Source organism: Jatropha curcas, chromosome 5 (genome assembly GCF_041381405.1).
Source record: "Jatropha curcas cultivar XTBG-Jc1 chromosome 5, XTBG_Jcur_1.0, whole genome shotgun sequence".
Lineage (NCBI taxonomy): Eukaryota > Viridiplantae > Streptophyta > Magnoliopsida > Malpighiales > Euphorbiaceae > Jatropha > Jatropha curcas.
In genome coordinates, this window is record NC_143155.1 from 26,969,627 (window position 1) to 26,990,412 (window position 20,786).

The 20,786-nt window shown below is 35.1% G+C and overlaps 5 protein-coding genes and 1 long non-coding RNA gene across 11 annotated transcripts; 3 read left to right on the forward strand and 3 right to left on the reverse strand.

Moving 5' to 3' along the window:
• Window positions 1-2,321: 2,321 nt before the first annotated feature.
• Window positions 2,322-6,567, forward strand: LOC105642634 (P-loop containing nucleoside triphosphate hydrolases superfamily protein). 2 transcript variants are annotated; one of them, XM_012227527.4, is made up of 5 exons: window positions 2,325-3,172; window positions 3,301-4,529; window positions 5,296-5,335; window positions 5,674-6,076; window positions 6,199-6,567. In XM_012227527.4, the coding sequence occupies exons 1-5, from the start codon at window positions 2,572-2,574 to the stop codon at window positions 6,248-6,250; spliced, it is 2,325 nt and encodes a 774-aa protein (XP_012082917.1). In that variant the 5' UTR covers window positions 2,325-2,571; the 3' UTR covers window positions 6,251-6,567. The 2 variants fall into 2 exon arrangements, with proteins under 2 accessions (XP_089577225.1, XP_012082917.1); XM_089721099.1 differs by lacking the exons at window positions 5,296-5,335; window positions 6,199-6,567 and having other exon boundaries at window positions 2,322-3,172; window positions 5,674-5,967.
• Window positions 6,568-6,943: 376 nt separating this feature from the next.
• LOC105642635 (beta-carotene isomerase D27) lies at window positions 6,944-8,861 on the reverse strand. 3 transcript variants are annotated; one of them, XM_012227528.3, is made up of 8 exons: window positions 8,724-8,861; window positions 8,528-8,620; window positions 8,319-8,423; window positions 8,117-8,216; window positions 7,893-7,984; window positions 7,716-7,796; window positions 7,567-7,635; window positions 6,944-7,388 (listed from the first exon to the last, which is right to left on the reverse strand). In XM_012227528.3, exons 1-8 carry the CDS (start codon window positions 8,859-8,861, stop codon window positions 7,251-7,253), a joined length of 816 nt encoding a protein of 271 aa, XP_012082918.1. In that variant the 3' UTR covers window positions 6,944-7,250. The 3 variants fall into 3 exon arrangements, with proteins under 3 accessions (XP_012082918.1, XP_012082919.1, XP_020538415.1); XM_012227529.4 differs by having other exon boundaries at window positions 8,528-8,637; window positions 8,724-8,857; XM_020682756.3 differs by having other exon boundaries at window positions 7,185-7,388; window positions 7,512-7,635.
• A 217-nt stretch (window positions 8,862-9,078) lies between these two features.
• On the forward strand, window positions 9,079-10,904 carry LOC105642636 (Tetratricopeptide repeat (TPR)-like superfamily protein). Of its 2 annotated transcripts, XM_012227532.4 has the most exons (3): window positions 9,079-9,363; window positions 9,485-10,486; window positions 10,607-10,904. In XM_012227532.4, the coding sequence occupies exons 1-3, from the start codon at window positions 9,079-9,081 to the stop codon at window positions 10,718-10,720; spliced, it is 1,401 nt and encodes a 466-aa protein (XP_012082922.1). In that variant the 3' UTR covers window positions 10,721-10,904. The 2 variants fall into 2 exon arrangements, with proteins under 2 accessions (XP_012082922.1, XP_012082920.1); XM_012227530.4 differs by having other exon boundaries at window positions 9,485-10,904.
• Window positions 10,905-10,988: 84 nt separating this feature from the next.
• LOC105642637 (Cyclophilin-like peptidyl-prolyl cis-trans isomerase family protein) lies at window positions 10,989-14,318 on the reverse strand. Its single transcript, XM_012227533.4, has 8 exons — window positions 14,164-14,318; window positions 13,833-14,007; window positions 13,700-13,742; window positions 13,460-13,516; window positions 13,067-13,152; window positions 11,932-12,069; window positions 11,672-11,822; window positions 10,989-11,407 (listed from the first exon to the last, which is right to left on the reverse strand). The coding sequence occupies exons 2-8, from the start codon at window positions 13,982-13,984 to the stop codon at window positions 11,321-11,323; spliced, it is 714 nt and encodes a 237-aa protein (XP_012082923.1). The 5' UTR covers window positions 13,985-14,007; window positions 14,164-14,318; the 3' UTR covers window positions 10,989-11,320.
• Window positions 14,319-15,228: 910 nt separating this feature from the next.
• LOC105642638 (heme binding protein) lies at window positions 15,229-18,964 on the reverse strand. Of its 2 annotated transcripts, none has more exons than XM_089722076.1 (8): window positions 18,589-18,964; window positions 18,349-18,416; window positions 17,892-17,958; window positions 17,638-17,795; window positions 17,452-17,522; window positions 16,477-16,545; window positions 16,051-16,151; window positions 15,229-15,647 (listed from the first exon to the last, which is right to left on the reverse strand). In XM_089722076.1, the coding sequence occupies exons 1-8, from the start codon at window positions 18,844-18,846 to the stop codon at window positions 15,351-15,353; spliced, it is 1,089 nt and encodes a 362-aa protein (XP_089578202.1). In that variant the 5' UTR covers window positions 18,847-18,964; the 3' UTR covers window positions 15,229-15,350. The 2 variants fall into 2 exon arrangements, with proteins under 2 accessions (XP_089578202.1, XP_012082924.1); XM_012227534.4 differs by having other exon boundaries at window positions 17,641-17,795; window positions 18,589-18,958.
• On the forward strand, window positions 15,569-19,764 carry LOC149496494 (uncharacterized). Its single transcript, XR_016321020.1, has 2 exons — window positions 15,569-15,701; window positions 19,462-19,764. It is a non-coding gene; the product is annotated as an uncharacterized LOC149496494 (long non-coding RNA).
• The last annotated feature ends 1,022 nt before the right edge of the window (window positions 19,765-20,786 follow it).

Below are 20,786 nucleotides of genomic sequence, written 5' to 3' on the forward strand. Positions count from 1 at the left end.
CACGTGATAATTGACAAGGGATGAATGGACACCTACCGCAAATCTGGGACACCGAAATTCATGTACGTGGCGCCCTCCGCACTCGTCGCTGTCTTCATATCAATTTTATCCATTAATTATTAATTTTTTCCATTAAATTAAATATGTATTAAATATACTCGCACAATTTTTAACCTAGTGATTAGGCACTAATCCAATTAATTAAATGTGGTTTTCGTAACGACATTGACAATCAATCATGAAAGTTTAGTTATCTTTTAGTTTTATGAGGACTTTATACTTAAATCACGCTAACTAAGGTGAATAATGGTTAAGAAAAGTAGGAAGATGTTTTTGTTACTTGTACGTTTTTACTTTTTAGTTGTCAGCCCAATCAACGGTGAAGTTGTGTTCTTTGATTTGATCATGCTATCAACAGAGTCAATAAAATTATAACTTGTGCTTTTCACTTTTTAACCTACACACTAGCTCTCGGAATTCCGTTGGTAAAGTCAGTCACTTCATCGTTGTTCAAGAATTTTTATCTCATGTTCCATCAGAATTAAGCATCATTAGATAATGCGATTGCAGATGTAAAAAATAACAATAACCATTCATAAAATTATTTTACCAACGAAAACATTTAAATATCAAACTGAGTATTGGTAGATATAATACTCAACTTTAATGTTTAAAATTCACTTTATATTTCATTTTAAACAAATTTATAAAATGGTGTATAAAACAATCAATGCTTGTGAAATTAAATATAATGCTTATGACTCTAATTATGCAGTCCTTATTTAAATGGTAATGTTATCTCTCGTTATGTATCACACATATTTTTAGTCATGGGCCTCATGTGTATAAAAAAAATTGACATTCTTTTTAAATGGCTAAATGATTTATTTTGGAAATCTACAATAAAGGGTAAATTTTACTTTAATTTATTAAATTAGTGAAAACTCTTTTAGATGATTCGAATTTAAAATCTCTCACTCCTCACACATGTAAAAAAAGATCAATCAAATTGACAATAAATGACTAGATGATTTAATTAGACTAAATTAAGGATGAATTAGTAAATTTATCAAATATTAGAGGTGTAAAATAGTAAGTTCAACCAAAATTACAAATGACCAATAGCATAAACGGTGTTTTGTGATTGGTATCATGAATCATGATTTCAGATTTTGTGTCCCACTTGATTGCCCCCACTCGTGTTCTCCCATTGGTATAATGTCGTCTGGGAGGCGCCATAAGAATCATCATGGGTGTGATCCGGTCACCTAACACCTAACTCTGCGCGTACCAAACACTTCCTCCTGCAGTTTCCCACTATATATATATATATATAAAATATCTTCCGGTGGTATCGAGTTTATATTAATCGTTTATTCTATACAAGCCAGGATAAAACATACAGCTTTGTAGTCGTTCCTCTCAATCTGAGCGCAGAAATCAACGGACGGAAACTCTCTGTCTGCACAAAATAATCATAGAACATGATTTCCAATTATTGCAATGTTTATCTGTTAAATCTACAAAATCTTTATATCAAAGGAAGTGCAAGTGATTTAACTATTGGTTTGGTTTTGGAATTATTATCATTATATATGATTTTTAGATACTAATATTTCAATTACAATATCGCTGAAATTTTAAAATATTTTGTGGCAGTCTTTGTATTTTCAGTTAACATATAAACTAAATAATATTCATATAAAATTCAGTAAAATAAAAAGAACAGAAGGGGTTCATGAGCATCTACCATGGACAGTTTTATCATAGTTGAAATGAAAAAAAATGTATGATAAAACTGTAGAATGTTAATAAAATAAAACCAAAATTTTACAATAACTTGTCATAAAATTCCTTTATATATAGATATTTATGTGAGATTTTTCTTATCTTACAATGAATATGGAGAACAATTTATATTGATAGGATAATATATATATATATATATATATATATATATATATATTTATAAAATTCACTTGTAAATCAAATGGTGTATGATAAAATGTGATGAAAAATACCTTCAAAAAGAAAAAAAAGTGACGAAAAATGTTTTTGATCTAAATCAAAATAAAAAATTGGAGTAGTTTATGCCCAACTTGCCAATGCTCACTCCTCCCTGTTGGGCTTTCGGCTTCTGATGGAAAATATTCAATAAATTAGTCACGTCCGGTAGGCTAAGGCCCAGGCCCGGTTTCACATTTAGCTACGTCTTTTACAGCTGAGCCATGAGCCTATCTTCGATTCAAACCGACCCGGAGAAGGCCCAAATTTCTGGGTCGGGCAACAGAAAATAATCTTACAGACTACAGTATCCGTCATTAATTCATTACCTCCTCCGTCTCGGTTGCAACTCAGTGACTCATGAACCAGCGCGCCGCAATTTCCTCCCCATAGGCCATAGCACAGGATTCAAGTTCTGATCCTTGAAGCTCTAAAAAACCCAAACTAAAACGGTACCTCAACCTTCAGTTAGGGTTTAATATATCGATCTCGCCCTACTCCTTCACATGCCAATCTAGGGTTTTTTTCCTCGTCTTCACTTTAATAATCATATTAGAACCGGAAAACATGTCAAAGCGAAAATTCGGATTTGAAGGATTTGGGATAAACCGCCAAACGACTTACAATTTCGAGCGGTCTCAAGCTCCGCAACGGCTCTATGTCCCTCCTTCTTCACGCCATGGCCACGACAACTATGAAGATACTGACCTCGACAATATCGATTATGAAGAAAATGATAACGCCAAGGACACCTCAGCTGATAATAGTAAAGATAATGGAGCTGCAGATGACGAAATTGACCCTCTGGACGCGTTTATGGAGGGGATACATGAGGAGATGAGGGCAGCCCCGCCGCCTAAACCGAAGGAGAAGACGGAGAAATACAGGGATGACGAAGATGATGATCCTATGGAGAGCTTTTTGAAGGCGAAGAAGGATTTAGGCTTGACGTTGGCGGCCGATGCGCTACATGCAGGCTATGATTCGGATGAGGAGGTTTACGCTGCTGCAAAAGCTGTGGATGCGGGGATGTTGGAGTATGACTCCGATGATAATCCTGTGGTTGTTGATAAGAAGAAGATTGAGCCCATTCCAGCTTTGGATCATAGCTCGATTGAGTATGAACCGTTCAATAAGGATTTTTACGAAGAGAAGCCTTCTATATCAGGTGAGGTTTTAATTAACTTAAAAATGTTTGTTTCCTTGTTATTTGTGGTTTGTTACTAGCAAGCGTGATTTTGTTTTGCCTGGTTATATAACTCTAAAATTGTGAATTTGATGTTCAAATTCATCCAGGGATGAGTGAGGAGGATGTTGCTGAATATCGCAAAAGTTTAGCTATTCGTGTTTCAGGTTTCGATGTACCCAGGCCAATTAAGACATTTGAGGACTGTGGTTTTTCAACACAACTGATGAATGCTATTGCGAAACAAGCTTATGAAAAGCCCACAGCAATTCAGTGCCAAGCCTTGCCAATTGTGCTTTCTGGGAGAGACATAATCGGGATAGCAAAAACTGGTTCTGGTAAGACTGCTGCTTTTGTGCTTCCCATGATTGTACATATTATGGATCAGCCTGAACTTCAGAAAGAAGAAGGTCCAATTGGGGTCATCTGTGCGCCCACTAGAGAATTGGCCCACCAAATATATTTGGAAGCAAAGAAATTTGCTAAATCACATGGGATACGTGTCTCTGCTGTCTATGGTGGGATGTCGAAGCTTGATCAGTTCAAAGAACTTAAGGCAGGATGCGACATTGTTGTTGCTACTCCAGGGAGATTAATAGACATGTTGAAAATGAAGGCTCTGAATATGTTGAAGGCAACTTACCTGGTACTTGACGAGGCTGATAGAATGTTTGACCTAGGGTTTGAGCCACAAATAAGATCAATTGTTGGTCAGATTCGGCCAGAGCGCCAGACTTTACTGTTTTCAGCTACGATGCCCAGGAAGGTTGAAAAATTAGCTAGGGAGATTCTCACAGATCCTGTAAGAGTTACGGTTGGAGATGTGGGAATGGCCAATGAAGATATTACTCAAGTTGTTCAAGTAATTCCTTCTGATGCAGAAAAGTTACCTTGGCTTCTTGAAAAGCTGCCAGGGATGATTGATGATGGTGACGTTCTAGTTTTTGCATCTAAAAAGGCTACTGTGGATGAGATTGAATCGCAACTGGCTCAGAAGGGGTTTAAAGTTGCAGCTCTCCATGGTGACAAAGATCAGGCTTCTCGGATGGAGACTTTGCAAAAATTTAAATCAGGTGTCTATCATGTTCTTATTGCAACTGATGTTGCTGCTCGTGGACTTGACATCAAATCGATAAAGTCCGTTGTGAACTTTGATATTGCAAGAGAGATGGACATGCATGTGCATCGTATTGGTAGGACTGGTCGTGCTGGTGACAAAGATGGGATTGCATATACCATTATTACTCAGAAAGAAGCACGCTTTGCTGGTGAATTGGTTAACAGTCTGATTGCTGCTGGTCAGAATGTCTCTGTGGAACTTATGGATCTTGCTATGAAGGTAAACTTTTGCATGATATTTTTTCTTTTTATGCTTGTTAATGTCATCTGCATATGTTCAGATGCATTAGAGCTTTGTTTTCATCTTATGACCCCTGGCAGAGGTATTTCAAACCTTATTTCAGTTGATGCAATGCTTAATTTTGTTTCATTAAATGATGGTAACAGTTGCCATTCATTAATATAATGCTTTACAATGACAATGATGCTATTTTTTCTTATATTTCCTGCAAATATGAGGTAGTTGGAAAGTACTCTACTTAATATCGAAAGAGTAGGAAGGGATATTAAAACCCTCCTTCGTGCTCCACACCTCACTGGGACACCTAGTTGCCTTAGGAAAATATATTTAACTAGATCTTTTTAGTATTTGATAGGTTTTCTTGATTCTCTTGGTGCAACTTGCTTTAACAAGGCCTATTCACAAGCTGCGTAAGATACAAAATTTAACTGGCTCCTAAAAAATAAATTGTCCTTTAGGATACTGCACAAGTCTTAGGTGAACAATTTCAGCAGCTTAGAATATCCAAAATAGGAATCTCATTGATTGATAGATTTATAGAGCTGGAACCCTTGATGTTAAGGAATTTTCTATTGCATCCTTGTTTTAATTGAGATCCTGTTTTTTCTATTCTGGTTTATTCGGTGTTATCACTATTTAATTTCAAAATGTTGGATGGCACCATTTCATACTTTTCCTCTGTTATATCTTGTTTCTTATAATGTACCTAAGAATATTGAGTGATGTTTACCATTTAAATCAATAGGATGGGAGATTCAGGTCCAAACGTGATGCAAGAAAAGGAGGTATGCTTTTCTCAATTTTGCATTTAACATGGCTGCTGGTTAGCAATATATGATGTGCTTGCAATTTTTTGCTTATAAGGTTCTTGGTGTCTGCGTGTCTTGTAATTACCCTTTTCTGAAAATATTTATCCAGGACCTTTATTTTCCTTGGGAAAAGAAAAAAAAAAAAAAGTAAACTGAAATCTCTCTTGCAATCTCACATCGAGGTTCCATCAGGGGATAGAAAATGCTTGGTGGCAGAGCATGTTAAGTTGTTAACGTGTCATATGAAGAATGTTTTTCTTAAGCTAAGTCTTGCTTAGTGTATTAAACCTCCCATGAACATTTTATATGTGCAGGTGGGAAAAAGGGTAAAGGGAGGAGTGCAGGTGGTCGAGGCGTGCGTGGTGTGGATTATGGTCTGGGCATTGGCTATAATCCTGAATCCAATAGCACTACTTCTAATGTTGCGCCAAGTCGACCTAATACTGGTAATTCAGTAAGGACAGGGGCGATGACTCAATTCAAGAGTAATTTTGTTGTAGCTTCATCAAACTCTCAAAGTTCGAATAATTATGCCAACAAGAGATCGGCATTGCCTGGATTTGTCTCTGGTGGTTCAATTGGTGGAGACATTAATAGAACTCAGACAACCAGCAGCCTACCTGGTTTTGTCTCTGGTGGTTCAATTAGCGGAGATGCGAATAGAACTCAGGCAATCAATCAAAACTCCATTGGGAATCCTATTCAAAACACGCAAAGGTAATGTCTCTCAGATCAACTGGTGTTTCTTTTTTTTTTTTTTTTTTTTCTCTTTACTTATTTTTCTGCTAGGATTCAGTTTTGACGCTGGCCAGATTATTCATTGCTTTTTTTTTTTGCAGTTCCAGAGATAGGGGCAGAGAAAGGCGGAGGCCATCTGGTTGGGACCACTGATGCCACACTCACATGGATGAGAACTTCTTATCTTCTAGGACGAGACTTGAACTCTCTGTATGATTATTTGTGCTTAATGAGTTCCTTGATGCGCTTGTTGTTTAGTTACTAACTATGTGAGAATTTATATTTTAGTTCATAGAGAGTTACATCTACTTAATAGTCTTCAAGATGACTTATTTCCTCTGGCAATGGTACATAACAGGGAGACTTAGATTTTTAGTTAGTAAATTTCTTAGCAAATGAGCCATACAATAACTCCAGTGAATTTTGTTGTAAAATTTTCTAAGTCATTATTTGAATCTAATATTTTATAAGTCTGATAGTGGTAGAATTTTTAATTGTTATTGTATCCCACTTTTGACGTGGTGAATTATAGATATGTATAACGTAACTATCCGTGATTCGACGCTATGGTTTCAGTCCCCACCAGCTCCTTCGCAAAGGAAAAATGGTACCAGAATTCTCTTTTAAGGAATTCTATTTTATCAGTTTTCAGCTTTGTTTGGAAATGTTATGGTTCATAGACAATAAATAATTTTTAAGTAATAGATGCCATTTGAGTTCATTGCTGCAAGAATTATATTTAAATTAGAGTGAACTTGAAGTCAAATTATGTATGATTATAACTTATATCTCAGTCTGTAAAGCTCTAATATTACTGGTTATATTTAAATATATACAATTAATAAATAATATAAAAAAATAAATTTATTATTAATTATATGGTGCTTTAAATAATACTTTTAGAAAAATTCAATTCAATTTTTCAATAGAATTAAATTTAACTTTTGCACCAAGTTTTTCCAAATGATGCCTGAGGGGATGGCTGGTAGATTTATACGAGTCCGAGTGGAGTAAGGACAGGATGGCACAATATTGTTTAGCTATACTTATTGTGTAGCTTATTATTAGCTCATATAGAATCAATCTCTATTGTGTTACGGTGTAGTTGATTAGCTCATATATATATATATATATATATATAATTTCTGAGCAATTACGCTTTGGGGCACTGTCCTATGTCAACGTTTTGGGCCACTTGCTTTCTTCGACTTGCAATAGGACATGCTTCAAGGCAAGGCTCCTTGAGTGTGCTATCATCTTCAGGCTTTGGAGGAGGAACCCCAAATTTAAACTGCCACAATAAAGGTCAGAACTACTCAAGGTCTAGCTAGAGCTTAAGAAGCTATCATTTTAATTTTCAATCAGTAGAATATTATATCCAAGCGAAGAATAGGGATTGGATATCCTGACTTACTATCCAGACAGACCAGCTTTCTTCTGTTAAAACTAGGAAATGGTCGATAGAATACCTGACAACTATAATCTGTGAAGTTTGGCTCCATCAGTAAGGGGACTCCCATGTAATCATTGAAGAAGGTCTACATAATCAAATGACAAAAAGTTGAAAAAAAAATTGTTAACAAAAGAAATTTGAACGTGAAGTGGATAATTAATTTACCTGTGTTGGAAGTTTACATGTATTGACACATATCCCTACACATTTGCTTTCTTCTAAATATTTGCATCTTTCTACAAAAACCTTCATGCAATACCAACAATCTTGATGATTCATGAATGAAAAGACAAAATATTGATTCATAAGAAAGAAAATTTTAGGATAAGTACAAATAATTACCCCACTTTCAAATGAGGTTCCATCAGGAAGATCTATAGAATTTACTGTGCATTTACCCATAAGCCACTGACAGGTGAGTACAGTAACTCTCGCTGTATAAACATGTAATCCAAGTGGTTCAGGAACACCAAACATTGAGCTTAATTACAAAATCTTAGTATATAATCATTAATCAAACGATTTTAACAGAAAAGAAACATACTTTAAATGAAAAATCTACTCACCAACCATCAAGGCAGCTGCTTTTCCTCCTCCTAAAGGAGATATGAGCAATTTGTATAGATCTAATATAAGTGGAGGAAACAGGGATCTTAATATTCGAACCTGCTCTAGGCCAAATAATAACAGTCTCAAAACATAAGGCTTATAATATAGATATTAAATTATTTATAAATAATAATAATAATAATAATAATAAAAACATACTGCTGCTTCTCTGGTTTCAGCGTTGGTTCTCCCTGTTAACATGAGGCGATTGGCTACTTGAATTAATCCGTCATATCCAGGTTTATCAGAATCCCATCCAACTTCCTGTTATTGTCCTTAAAATCAATAATAATCACACAAAACTTTAACGGATCCTGAAAAATGAATCAAAATTTTATAAATACTGATGCAATTATCTACGTACTCACCTTGACCATTTTGTTTCGAAACAGAGTGAGGAACAGATCATCCAATAGTCCTGGCTCGTATTCAGATCTTGTGCCTGTATCTTTGGCTTTTACCTGTAAAATTTTTGCTACTGTTAAAGGAAATTAGAGTCCAAAGATAGGTTTTGAAATTGATTGATTAAGCTATTAATTGAAGAAAAAATCGAGAGGAACTAACCAGCTCTGACCGAGGAGAGGAGCACGAGACTCGAAAGATTGGGCAATGGTGAACTGTTTTGGATGGAAAGTGAAGGCATGAAGGAGATGAAGAAGATATGGAGAGAGGACGAAGGAGCACCACTGGCTTCATTTTCATCCTCGCTTCATGTGGCTGCACTTTCTGTCGTTCACCTGGAGTAGACAACTAAAACTTAACGGCCATTAAGCAAAACGGTGCTCTGTATTTAACGACATCGTTTTAATCTAACCAAATAATATTACCGCTGTTGCAAAGACTACGAGAGGGAGAAAATAAAAAACCCAAAGCAAACCCTATCGTTCAAGTGATTGCGAGAAGACCGAACCTGAATTGTATGATGGCGAAGGATCCTAGCCGTTTGCTGTCGAAAGCGTCATGGTTAGCGAGAAAGCTGTGCACGGCGGCCGAGGCTGTGGCGGAGGCGGTTCCTTCAGCGGTGGGTTCATTAGATAAACCAGTAAGGCTGTACCCGAGGTTGTCGGCTCTAGGAGCGAAGGGTGGGAGCGTGTCAATGACGTTAAATGAATATGTAATGGAAGGAAACACTATAAGGAAGGCCGAGCTCACTCGATGCATCAAAGAGCTCCGCAAGTATCAGAGGTTCGATCATGCCCTTGAGGTCTGTTATTAAACTGTATTGCTCCTTAACGCTCGTTTGTTCTCTAAAAATTAGTATTTCCTCTACAAATAAACTTCCTTTTAGGTTCTATAAGCTATCTGTTATGTTCACTGTGATGCAGATAATGGAGTGGATGGAGAAGAGAAAAATGAACTTTTCAAGAGCAGAGTATGCGATTAAATTAGATCTTATAGCCAAAACCAAAGGGGTATCTGCAGCTGAAAGTTACTTCAGTAGCCTCTCACCAAATGCAAAAACTCGATCTACTTATGGAGCTCTTTTGAACTGTTATACAAAGGGACTTATGCCTGACAAAGCATTGGATCTTTTTGAAAAATTGGATGCAATGAATCTTCTCTCAACTTCTTTACCTTTTAACAATCTAATGTCATTATATATGAGATTAGGCCAGCCTGAGAAGGTGCCTGCCTTAGTACATGATATGAAGCGGAGAAACATCCATCCTTGCTCTTTTTCTTATAATATATGGATGCAGAGCTATGGATGTTTGAATGATTTTGAAGGAGTAGAAAGAGTTCTAGCTGAGATCGAAAAAGATGGTGAAGATAATTGCAAATGGAATACTTACAGTAATGTGGCCACAATCTATCTCAAGGCAGGACTTTTTGAGAAAGCTGAATCAGCTCTTAAAAAGTTAGAGTTGAAAATGGGAATTCGCAATCGTGAGGCTTACCATTTTCTGATTAGCATATATTCTGGTACTCAAAACCTGAACGAGGTTAATCGAGTGTGGAATTCCTTGAAGAAAAGTTTCACAACAGTCACCAATACGAGTTATCTGGTGATGCTTCAGGCACTTGCAAAACTAAAAGATGTCGATGGTATAGCCAAATTGTTCAAGGAGTGGGAATCCAGCTGCTCCAGTTATGATATGAGATTAGCAAATACAGCTATAAAAGCATATTTAGAGCAGGACATGTATGAAGAAGCTGAATTGATCTTTGATGGAGCGCTTAAGAGAGCTAAAGGACCTTTCTTCAAGGTGCGAGAGATGTTCATGGTTTTCTTCTTGAAGATTAATGAGCTGGACTTGGCTTTGGAGCATATGAAAGTAGCTTTTTCTGAAACTGAGGAGTATCAGTGGAAACCAAAAGCGGAAACAGTGAGTGCATTTTTTAGTTATTTTTGTGAAGAGAAAGATATTGATGGTGCGGAGAAGTTTTGCAAGATCTTGAAGCATATTAATTGTCTCGATTCCAATGCTTATAGTTTGCTTCTACAGACGTATATAGCTGCTGACAGATTGGCTCCTGACATGCGTAAGAGGTTGGAGGAAGATAATATTCAAATAAGCCATGAGCTTGAGGACTTGCTTGAAAGGACTAGCTGCAGATAGAAGACTACAAGCCATTTCTGGTTACGTTACGTGTAGCCATGGAGAGTTCCAATTTACAATGTTTTTGAAATTTAAAAGATATTCATTTGTTTATATGTTCTTTTGGCAGTGAACGATGTGAACGACACAAGTTTGCGTTTCACAATTTGCTATAATTGTAATGATTTCACTATCATTGTTCTTATTTATGCAGCAAATTTGAAAAAAAAAAGAAAAAAGAAAAAAGAAAAAAAAGCTCATGAATCAGAAACAATGGAAAGATAGACCATCAGCAAAATACTCTCTCGTCTCAATACTTGAGTAAGGACTATATTTGTTACACTACTATAAATGCAATTGATTACATTGGATTACATTCTATTACAACTTTACCAAAACTAGCCCTATCTTATGATCCAGCCTGAAGAAAGAACACCAAAACAGAATTGATATCAATCATTACACATCTAATTTAAAATATAGCTTGAACCCTACTGTGCAGATCCCTGAGAGTAATGCCTTACAGTGCACAGAGTCCGCAAATGTGTCATAACAAGTAAAATGTTAGGTGAAATTGAGGAATAGAGCAATGTGGAAAGGTTTGAATCAGCAGGACAGAGTTCAGATTTCCTGTTTCAAAGTTATGTCAATAATCCTTATATGAGCTTTAGGCTGATAATATTCATCTGTATCCACCTCTTCAATTTCCTGTTCGAGAGTATAAATTAATCAGCAACAACAAGAAATACAAGTCATTAGCATAAACTAGTAAGGATATGATTTCATTTTCACAAGCAAACTTATCCCAACTTGGACAAGGACAGCAACCTATCATAAAGGTATTACAAGAACAAATGGCATATAGCAGTGTGTTCAAAATACTGGTTACTGCATTTGGACATTGCTGTATACGAATTTTAGGTCAAATCTCCACATGCAGCATAACAACTAGAAAGAAAAATGAAGTTTCACCTGAACAACATCCTCTCCCTTAACGACGCGTCCAAAAACTATAACCTTTTCAGTTAGATCTGGGATAGGTGCAGTTGTAATGTAAAGCTCAAATCTTTTATCATCATGTTTTGCCTTGGAAGTTCCAAGCATGAATGCCTCATGTTTCAAACTGATTGAATGCCAAAATATAATTAAAACTTAGAACGTGCAAACACTGAACACTCTCATAGAATGGTAGAAGAATGGAGGAGAATAAAAATATGATTCTGAGAACTAACCTTGTATCAAGTTGACTGTTATGTTTCCCCTTCAATGTCCAATCTTCTGCAGCGCCAAGACTATCACTATCAGCTGCCTGAATCACATAATGCTTTATTACATGACGAAATCGCATCCCATTGAAGTGCCCCTTTTCACTGCAAAACAAATTACATTGGGACTTTTAATCCAACAGGATGAGCAACAGTTGAACAAGCAATGTTGCGAGATGTTTTTTGTGAGGTAGCTACTCAAAAAGCAAGTTGTGAAGAATTGCCATATAAAAGCTATTGCAAGTACATTCTACTACCAATACTTCTTGTAGATGATTCAGTCCATATATAAACCATGTTCTTTGAACCTTGATCAAAAGTTAAATTGATCCTAGTATATTTTACAGATCTAAACCTTTCAATCGCAATTGCATAAGACATTTGATGCTTTATGAAGCACTCTGTATAAGTAGCGAAACAACACTGCAATTCAAGAATACCCTTCTGCAGTGTCCTACATAGTTTTTCCCATAGTTTACAACTCCTAGCTGTTCTATATTGACCCTGCAAACTCTCCACCCACCCGGGAAGAACATAATATATTAAAAAGAAGGGAAAAAAAGAAAAAGAAAAACTCATTCATCAATTCTGCAAAGTAACGGCATATTCATTATCAGTGCTCCCATTAAAAGAGTGCTAATCAAATTGATAAAATGGACACGCCGAAGAGACAACATGGGGAAGAAACAAGACTAGCCATAATATGTTTGATACAAGTGCTCATAATGAATAAACCAATTCATAAAGCCATAGGCATCTACATATGGTTTAACACATGTTAGATAAGTGAGAAAAATCCTTGCTTAGAATCCACCATTTTGGGCTTATCCCAAATAAGACTTATGGTTACCCAGTTCTACAATGTACCTTGCAGTTTAACCCACTACATAAGATTTTTGTTAATAGAAAAGAAGTTTGGTGTCTCAACTAAGATGCACAAGTTTGCGATTAACATGAACAGCACCAATAAGAGAACTTTGAAAATTTTGCATTGTCTGATGGCAGCAGCTTTAGAGATCATGAGAGGACATTAGCAACATGAACCACATATGAAACTAGGAACTTAAGATCGAAAAAAGTGGTTATTCAAGTAAGTACTCACCATAAGTCAACAAACTTGTCAACAACTTCAAAAGAACCATCCTTGAAGAGTTCCACTGTAATGAAGCCTTTTGATGTATTTAAAATCTAGTAATAAAATCAAAATTATGAATGTTATGTTAAAAATCAAAATAAAATTGACACAAGAATTCTACGATCCATACGTCCATTCCCATTCTCATTCCATTTTTAAAGTGAACCAAACATGCCCCTAGTATACTATACAACAGCACCAGACCCCACTTTGTCACTTTGATGAAAGCTCCCAAGATTTATTACCCAAACGCTAACCATATCAAACTGATTATCAACAGCAATGCTCACCCTGGCAAAATGCATATCATAGGAAACAGAGTAACATAAGCTACAAAGTGGAGGGGGGAAAAAGACATACAGCATATCCAGGGATATTGGATTTCTTTGATTCTACATATGCATGATCGACCTCAACCTACAGGACAGAAAAATTGAATATATTAAAGCAAGAGGAATTGAAACCAACAAAAGGAACATTGAGCTTTTAGAAATGATCAAATGATAAAACACCAAGACGTAAATTCAATATATGATAAATTAACTACAAATCTTCCTTGAATTAACAGAAATAATAATGATAATAACAAAAGAGATGTACCCCAAAATCTGATGATTTGCCACTCTCAGCCTGGATTCTTGACCTAAAATAGAATGAAACAAATGAGCAATATTATAAGCGAAGTAAACAGAGAGTATAATCAAAATACAAGCAAATCATGATGTGCATGAACCTTAGGGACCAATGTCTGTACGTAGAATACAAGAAAAAAACAGACAATAGAATAATCAAGCCGCATAGCAGAATAGTAATGGCACTTATTCGGCTCGGTCCCTTCTTCTTTTTGCTCTGTTGCAGAAGAGCTTGTGGTTTGATCCTTGCCATCTACAAAAATCTTCTAAACCAAACTGAAAGTGCAGTGTTTAAGAGAAATTATGAACCCAAAATATCCATCACCAACACAGAATGTTTTCAAGATGCCAGATTTGGAGACAGGATTTGAAGATCTATAATATTTATAACGAAAACAATTAGAAAACAAAGAAATAAAAAAGTAGAATTACCTGTACGATTCTTTCTTCGAGCAGGATAAGTTGCAGTTCGTAATCTTTAATTTATTTTTGTTTTCTCTTTTTAGTGAAAATCGATGGTTGATTTTTCAATTGTAGTTTTTGGTCCAGTGTATATTTTTCAATTTTCGACGAAAGAGGCTACTGATTGGGCCGGGTTAAGCCCAATATTCTCTTGCTTCTAGCGCCTCAAGCCAGCTAATAAATGTTGGCATTGAACCGCCAGGACTGATCTCTCTTTTACGACTAGCAAACTATCTGCGTATTATTTCCGCGGTTAATCGTTTCAAATTTGCACAAGGAGGGCCGGTCGTTTGAAAACAGTTGTTCCTTCTAAACTTGGCCGTTTCTGCTTAATGTCGTTGGACTGCCGTGTTTAAATGCATTCAAAACGCAGAGGATACTAGGTTGATTCAGATTATGAAAATGATTATTTCAGCACTGTCACTTCTATAATCAAAAGCCTATGCCGAAATATATAAATTTACTCTTATACTTTTTACAAAAAATTTTGTTCTATTTCAAATTTTACAGGATAATTATCACTTCTCCAAAGTTAAAAATTTTAGAAATACTATATACTTATGGAACAACAATTTTTAGGATTTTAACATTTTTATATGAAAATATTAAATAATAATTTTATATTTGTTAACTATTCAGTAAGTATTTCGTTAATCTAATTTGAGGAGTTAAATGAATCGAGTCAAGGTTTTTTTTAGTTGAAGAGAAAAATGCTTATGTATTAACTTAAATTATTATAGGAAAAAGCCGAATAAGGTGGGATAATCTCCTAAACCTGGAGAATTATAATCAATTCAAACCCCTTTAGTCCTCTATTGCATAATCAAGATAAAATTACAATCAATTATAATTTCTTCTTACTCCAGAGCTCTTTTTTTTTTTCTTTTGGCGCTGCATTTTGGGACAATGTCTCGCCATTGCTTATTTACTACACCAAGTGGCTCTTCTAATTTCATTTCCCTAATGCGCTTTAAGCAAAAGCATATGCAGCACCAACCAAGAATCGCAAAGTGATAAAACTAATCACAAAGGTAGTAAGTCCAGACAAACAATTAAAAATTTGTATTCAATAATGACGTGGTAGTGACCAAAGTACAAAACTAAGAAGTACAAGTCTCACTTAATAGTACAATCTCAGATCCATACTACTTACTATTCTAAAGATCCTCCCCCATGGGTGTAAAATTTACAGTATTGGGTCTAGCAACTTTATATCCCAGAAAAATAGAAAAGCATATAGAGACTACTGCAATTAGAAGCGCAAAGACACTGATAGTCTCTCCTGAGCTGCCTGGTGATGAAGCGGTTAGCGTTGAACCACCAGGCGAGAAATCTAAGGGTACCCACTCGCAGTTGACAGAATAGTGACCAGATGCATACCATGGATTCCCATCAACTGGATACCAGAATGCAACAGCTATCTTGCTAGATCCACTGATTGTGAACTGAGCATCCTGCAGAAATTAGAAAAAACAACCATTCAGGCTCTGCTTCTGCTGCAACGTAAGGTACTGCTTTCAACTATAAACTTATGTATATAATACAATGGCACCTCACACAATATATGTATTCCAATTAAAGTAATTGTACATGACTTGTCAACATGAAGCAAGATCGCGCAATAACAATTGCAGCAAAAATTCAGAAACTGCAGTGCGGATACCCTCTATCATACTGACATAGTACCGTCCAATAATAACTATGAATCACAGCACGACCAAGCTATGAGCAACAGTTGGTCCAAACAATGCTGAAAATGAACTAAAATGTCCTCGGCAGATGCACAAATTGAACTTTCAAATTTTTTAAATTAATCAAGGTGGCCAAAATAATTAGTAGAGTGGATGAGTTACTAACCTGCTGGAGACGATCCATGGTTCTCAACGTCCTAGAGAATTCAAAAAAATAAGTGCCTTTTTGACCATCTGAAGCATAAGGGCTTTCTTCCTCTACAAAACCTGTTAGTGAAAATATTCAAACTTAAAAGATCAATATCATAGGGAAGAATGATGTATGCTTTATCCCCAAAAAGAATTATTTGGAAGCACCAGAAAAAATCCAAAAACAGATTGAACACTAATGCCATACAGAAACAAATGTGAAACTTTCACGTCCAAAGTCCATGTTGTTCGGATAAAAGTTCATAAGAAATAAATATTTCTTGTTATTTTTTGTACCCTTATCAAACCACATTTAAGACACAACACCCTTAAGTATCATTAATCATGCAAATGGACATGTGTTATTGTATATATATATATAGATAGATAGATAGGAAATTACCTGTTTTATCACTGAAAGTAGTGTGCCACCAAGCCCCTTTCCAGTCATTTTGTGCACTAGAATCATTTCCTGAAATGGAAAAAGGATCAACCATTAATACCTTGGATATTACTCACCAATTATAAGAAAGATTAACTAAAAGAACAAACTGAAGCTTACACAAGAAGAGGAAGCAGTAAAATAAATTAACTTGATATGACTACAATGAAACAACAACAACTAAGCCTTAATCTCGAATTAGTTTGGTAGGTGATATGACTACAAAGGAACTGGAAGTTAATTTTCGTAATAAGTTCAACCTGAAAAAATGAAAGAATTTCATGATCAAAGAATTAAAAACACGATGGATGAAGCTACCTTTAGAAGAAAGCAGGAAACTGCACCCCTTAGTTTAAGCAAAACTTATAATCGTACCATTTAGCTAAAAAAAAAAAAATTTGCCACCATTGCTGAATAAAGTTGACCCCTCGATAAATAAAGTTCAAAAAATTAAATTTTTGCTCCCTCCTTAACTGAAAGTTCTAGCTTGGACCCTGAAAACACGCATTCCTAGTACCCAAGGCTCCCTAATTCTCAAGGCTCAAAGGAAAATCATCTACTAGAGTATTGTTATATCACTGAACAACAAGTACTTAACATTAATAAAAGATAGTAAAACATTTGAAAATGGATTTACGACACCTATGGATGTCCTTAGAGAACATTAAAAAATAAGGATGAAGTGATAAAATATATCAAGATCTTTGTAAAGTGCTTGGGCTAAATGTCAACATCTATGGAGCTTAAGACAATATCAGAAAAAGGCAAGCTTCGATTTTCTAGGAGCACATGGTAAATTCAACGCCAACTTGTTTACTAGTGCCTTATCCCACTTTATTGCTCTTGTTTAAATACTGTCCCATCATTTTCTCACCATATATAAATATTTCCATTCCATTGAAAAAGAGCAGTAGAATAACTTAATGCTAGAAATACCTGAAGGACCAAGTCCATCAACGTATCTACAGTGTGGATTCCATGCATAAAGATCAACCAAATGGCCAAACCTGTCCATAGAAAGCATGACAAATATCATAAAAGAGAAACTAAGCACATAACGCAAAGCATCCATCACCAGGAAACAGTCTATTCTTTTGATGGTCAAGAAGTAAAATATTCTACCACCTGTCACCACCATTTCCATCTCTGTTGTCTATTGGATTTCCACCATAAAGCCGTCCAGGAATAGCATTTCCAATTGAGAAGTGCATAATGTCAACTTCGTGGCCTTTGCAAGTTTTGCTGGTGCAACTACTAGGTTCTTCCTTACAACCACCCATCTAAAGAAACAAGAACTTTTTAAGATAAATGAAAGATGATGATGGTCCTTAAATTGTGATAACAACAGTACAATAATCAGTGGGGCGTTCACTTACATTGTGATAGGTGGCATGATCACCAATTGGAAACATGAGGGCCACAGATGGGCATTTTTTGTTATTGCTGCAGTAAACAAAATACATTGAATCCAATACAATCCTTCTAAGTCTATAAGTCAAAGCACCAGTTTCAGTGATTGATTTTGATTATGTGATCTAACTAAACATGTATCCCATGATTATTCCCAACTCCCAAAAGTCTAACCATGGCAAAATAAAATCTGTCTGCAAAAATTTAAATAGTATAGGAATCAGGAAGCACGGGAAATAATTTCCCTCAAATCAAATCTTCATTAATATGCCTTTTATGTAAATCAAAATTTTATTCATTTATAGACAGGATTAGATTGCAATACACTTCAAGGAGCATCCTGCTCCAGCTACATGCTTAATATTGGACAACAATGCACATGATTATTTATAATCTGCATCTTTCTTTCGAAAGGAGACTTACCCTTTCGTGTAAGCATACTCCCCGTCAACTTGCAACAAGAAGAACACGTCTCTGCCATCGTGCAAAGCCTTTAAAACCACAGCCGCATATCATCATAAAAAGGAAAAAGAAAAAAAAGACAAATTCAACAGTGGATCCACATAGCCGCAATTTAACTGATTTAAACATCCTACTGTAGATATTATTTATATATGCAGGACACCATTCGAACACAATATAAATTTTTGAATCGGAACCTACCTTAACGGTCATTTTTCCATTTTTATACTCTTTATCGTCATCCGGGTCCAGAGCAGGGAGGAGAGCGAACTCGAAGCCATCAATGTCCTTCCAATCGTCGGCGCGGCCATCGAGAGTGATGATTCCTGGCCTGAAATCGGCTTGCACTCGGATCTCCTCGTCCGACTCGCAGCTCCAGTCACCCGACTCCTGGTGCGAGCTAGCCCACCCGATTAAAACGGAGCCAAGAACCAAGAGCACCAACAAGGCTCGAACCATTGTAAGGGAAGAAGTTTCCTTGCTGAACAGAGACGGAAATGGTTTGGCGTGTTTAGTGGCTGCATTCTGTCCTGGCCGACTTAAGCTTGTGCGATATATTGGCGCTTGACTTTGGATTAGTTAAAAAAAACAAAAGACAATTGGAAAATAGTTTGATGTTAAAATATATTGTACTAATTTTTCAGTTACGTCCGCTACATAGAAACATCAAACATGGACAAATATAGGCAAGTTTTTTTAAATAAATAATTATTTAATGCCTGGATAAGCTTCACATACCAGTTTTTTTTTTTTTTATTTGAGAAATTCTTAATAGTCCATGAATAAATAATTCCCATTTATAGAGTGTAATAGTTTATATTATTTAATAAGGGATAATAATTTGTGATAAATAAAAAATAAAAGAAATACATTAATATTTTATATTTTATTAATTTAACTCATTATTAAAAAAAGTTACCCTTTTATATTATCTTAATTTGCTCAATGTTCAGTGTTGAATGGTGGATATGTTTTCTTGATATATCGGTCAAATGTGTAAGAAAAAAGGCTATTAAAATTTAAATATATAATTGATTTTTTTTTTTTAGCTTAAATATGTTTTATCCTCTTTAGTTATTGGTGGAGCCTGGAAGAATGAAATTTCCCTTGAGAAATAAATTGCAGACGCCGTCTAATTTGACCAGTTGCAGGGTTGGAGCGTCCATCATCAGAGTTTGTACGAGCCGCCAACTGTGAGGGGAGACTTCTGTACGATATTTTAGTAAAAAGTGGAAGGTTGTACGATTCCCTTCTTTTGTTTTTTTTTTTTTTTTTTTTTTTTGTTTCCTGTTGATGACAAATATGATCAACCATTTTTGCTTTTTAAGGGATGAACAGTTATAAAAGGTTAAAATTCAGGGGTTATAGTAAAAATAATGATTTTGGTAAAATAATGCAAGATTGCAGGTAATTGAGAGAATAATGCCGTGGGATGGAGATGAGTTTTTATATATTTTTTTAATAATTCGGTATTTGAAGTCCATTGTCCATAATCTGGATCCACACCGGATAGACACCCAAAGAACACTTCCTCCGAAATATTTAAATGGACTATATATTTAAAGTTCGAACTCGAGACTCGGATTAAAAGAGAGGGTATTCATGTTATTTTATCTCATTTCTCGAATTCGAGACTCTGGTAAGAGAAAGGAGATTCATGCCATCTCATCTCATCTCTCCATTTTTTTTTTTTTTTTTTTGGGTGAAGAGACATGAGTTTATTAGAACTGAATATATCATTTTTATAGATAAATTAAGTGTTGTCATAAAAAATTCATAATACATTATTTATTTAGACAAAAATAAGTTGATAATTTTTTGTACTATTGTATTATATATATATATATATAAAAAAAAAAAAAGTAAAGTGACAGAATTGTTTTTCTTTGAATCTGTTAATATGTTATTTAGAATATATTTTCTGAATTTTTTTGATGTTTGATAGGTGGAGGTACAGTAATTAATTTTTAGTTAAAAGGAAGAACTAAACTGTTTGAAAGGTAATAACTTCTCGTTTTCAAAATGTGCAAATATTTTCAGGACTCTAGTAAATTTATTAAAATTTTCCACAGTTGCCACTTGCCACTAGTGGCCATCATCACTAATCAGTAATGTCTATTGCAATTTATTATTTTATTTGCTTTTCATATATAGCAGTAGTTTTTTAAATTATGAAATTTCTATAATTTAAATATTTCTTACTATTGTAAATAAAAAATATTTTACTATTTTTTAATTCATTTTTAATATTTGTAACCAAACTGAAAACATATTTTTGAAAGATAATTATCTTTTGAAAATAAATGTAACCTAACAACTAAAAAAACTAAGAAAATGAGTACGGATTGGTTCGAGTATAAATGATTTAGATTTCTTAAGCAAGAGATCAAATATTGGAT

What these genes read in the sequence shown, in the direction of transcription:
- LOC105642634 (XM_012227527.4), top strand. Translation starts at nt 2,572, where the DNA reads ATGTCAAAGCGAAAATTCGGATTTGAAGGATTTGGGATAAACCGCCAA. An exon ending in AGAGAAGCCTTCTATATCAG is followed by an intron (nt 3,173 to 3,300) that starts GTGAGGTTTTAA and finishes AAATTCATCCAG; the next exon opens with GGATGAGTGAGGAGGATGTT. An exon ending in TTATGGATCTTGCTATGAAG is followed by an intron (nt 4,530 to 5,295) that starts GTAAACTTTTGC and finishes TTAAATCAATAG; the next exon opens with GATGGGAGATTCAGGTCCAA.
- LOC105642637 (XM_012227533.4), bottom strand. Translation starts at nt 13,984, where the DNA reads ATGGCAAGGATCAAACCACAAGCTCTTCTGCAACAGAGCAAAAAGAAG. An exon ending in CCAATATCCCTGGATATGCT is followed by an intron (nt 13,153 to 13,459) that starts GTATGTCTTTTT and finishes TTTTATTACTAG; the next exon opens with ATTTTAAATACATCAAAAGG. An exon ending in AGGGAGAGGATGTTGTTCAG is followed by an intron (nt 11,408 to 11,671) that starts GTGAAACTTCAT and finishes ACTCTCGAACAG; the next exon opens with GAAATTGAAGAGGTGGATAC.
- LOC105642638 (XM_089722076.1), bottom strand. Translation starts at nt 18,846, where the DNA reads ATGGTTCGAGCCTTGTTGGTGCTCTTGGTTCTTGGCTCCGTTTTAATC. An exon ending in ATGGAAAAATGACCGTTAAG is followed by an intron (nt 18,417 to 18,588) that starts GTAGGTTCCGAT and finishes GTGGTTTTAAAG; the next exon opens with GCTTTGCACGATGGCAGAGA. An exon ending in CCATGGATCGTCTCCAGCAG is followed by an intron (nt 15,648 to 16,050) that starts GTTAGTAACTCA and finishes TAATTTCTGCAG; the next exon opens with GATGCTCAGTTCACAATCAG.
- LOC105642636 (XM_012227530.4), top strand. Translation starts at nt 9,079, where the DNA reads ATGATGGCGAAGGATCCTAGCCGTTTGCTGTCGAAAGCGTCATGGTTA. An exon ending in GGTTCGATCATGCCCTTGAG is followed by an intron (nt 9,364 to 9,484) that starts GTCTGTTATTAA and finishes ACTGTGATGCAG; the next exon opens with ATAATGGAGTGGATGGAGAA.
- LOC105642635 (XM_012227528.3), bottom strand. Translation starts at nt 8,861, where the DNA reads ATGAAAATGAAGCCAGTGGTGCTCCTTCGTCCTCTCTCCATATCTTCT. An exon ending in TTCGAAACAAAATGGTCAAG is followed by an intron (nt 8,424 to 8,527) that starts GTGAGTACGTAG and finishes GGACAATAACAG; the next exon opens with GAAGTTGGATGGGATTCTGA. An exon ending in AGCAGCTGCCTTGATGGTTG is followed by an intron (nt 7,985 to 8,116) that starts GTGAGTAGATTT and finishes ATGTTTATACAG; the next exon opens with CGAGAGTTACTGTACTCACC.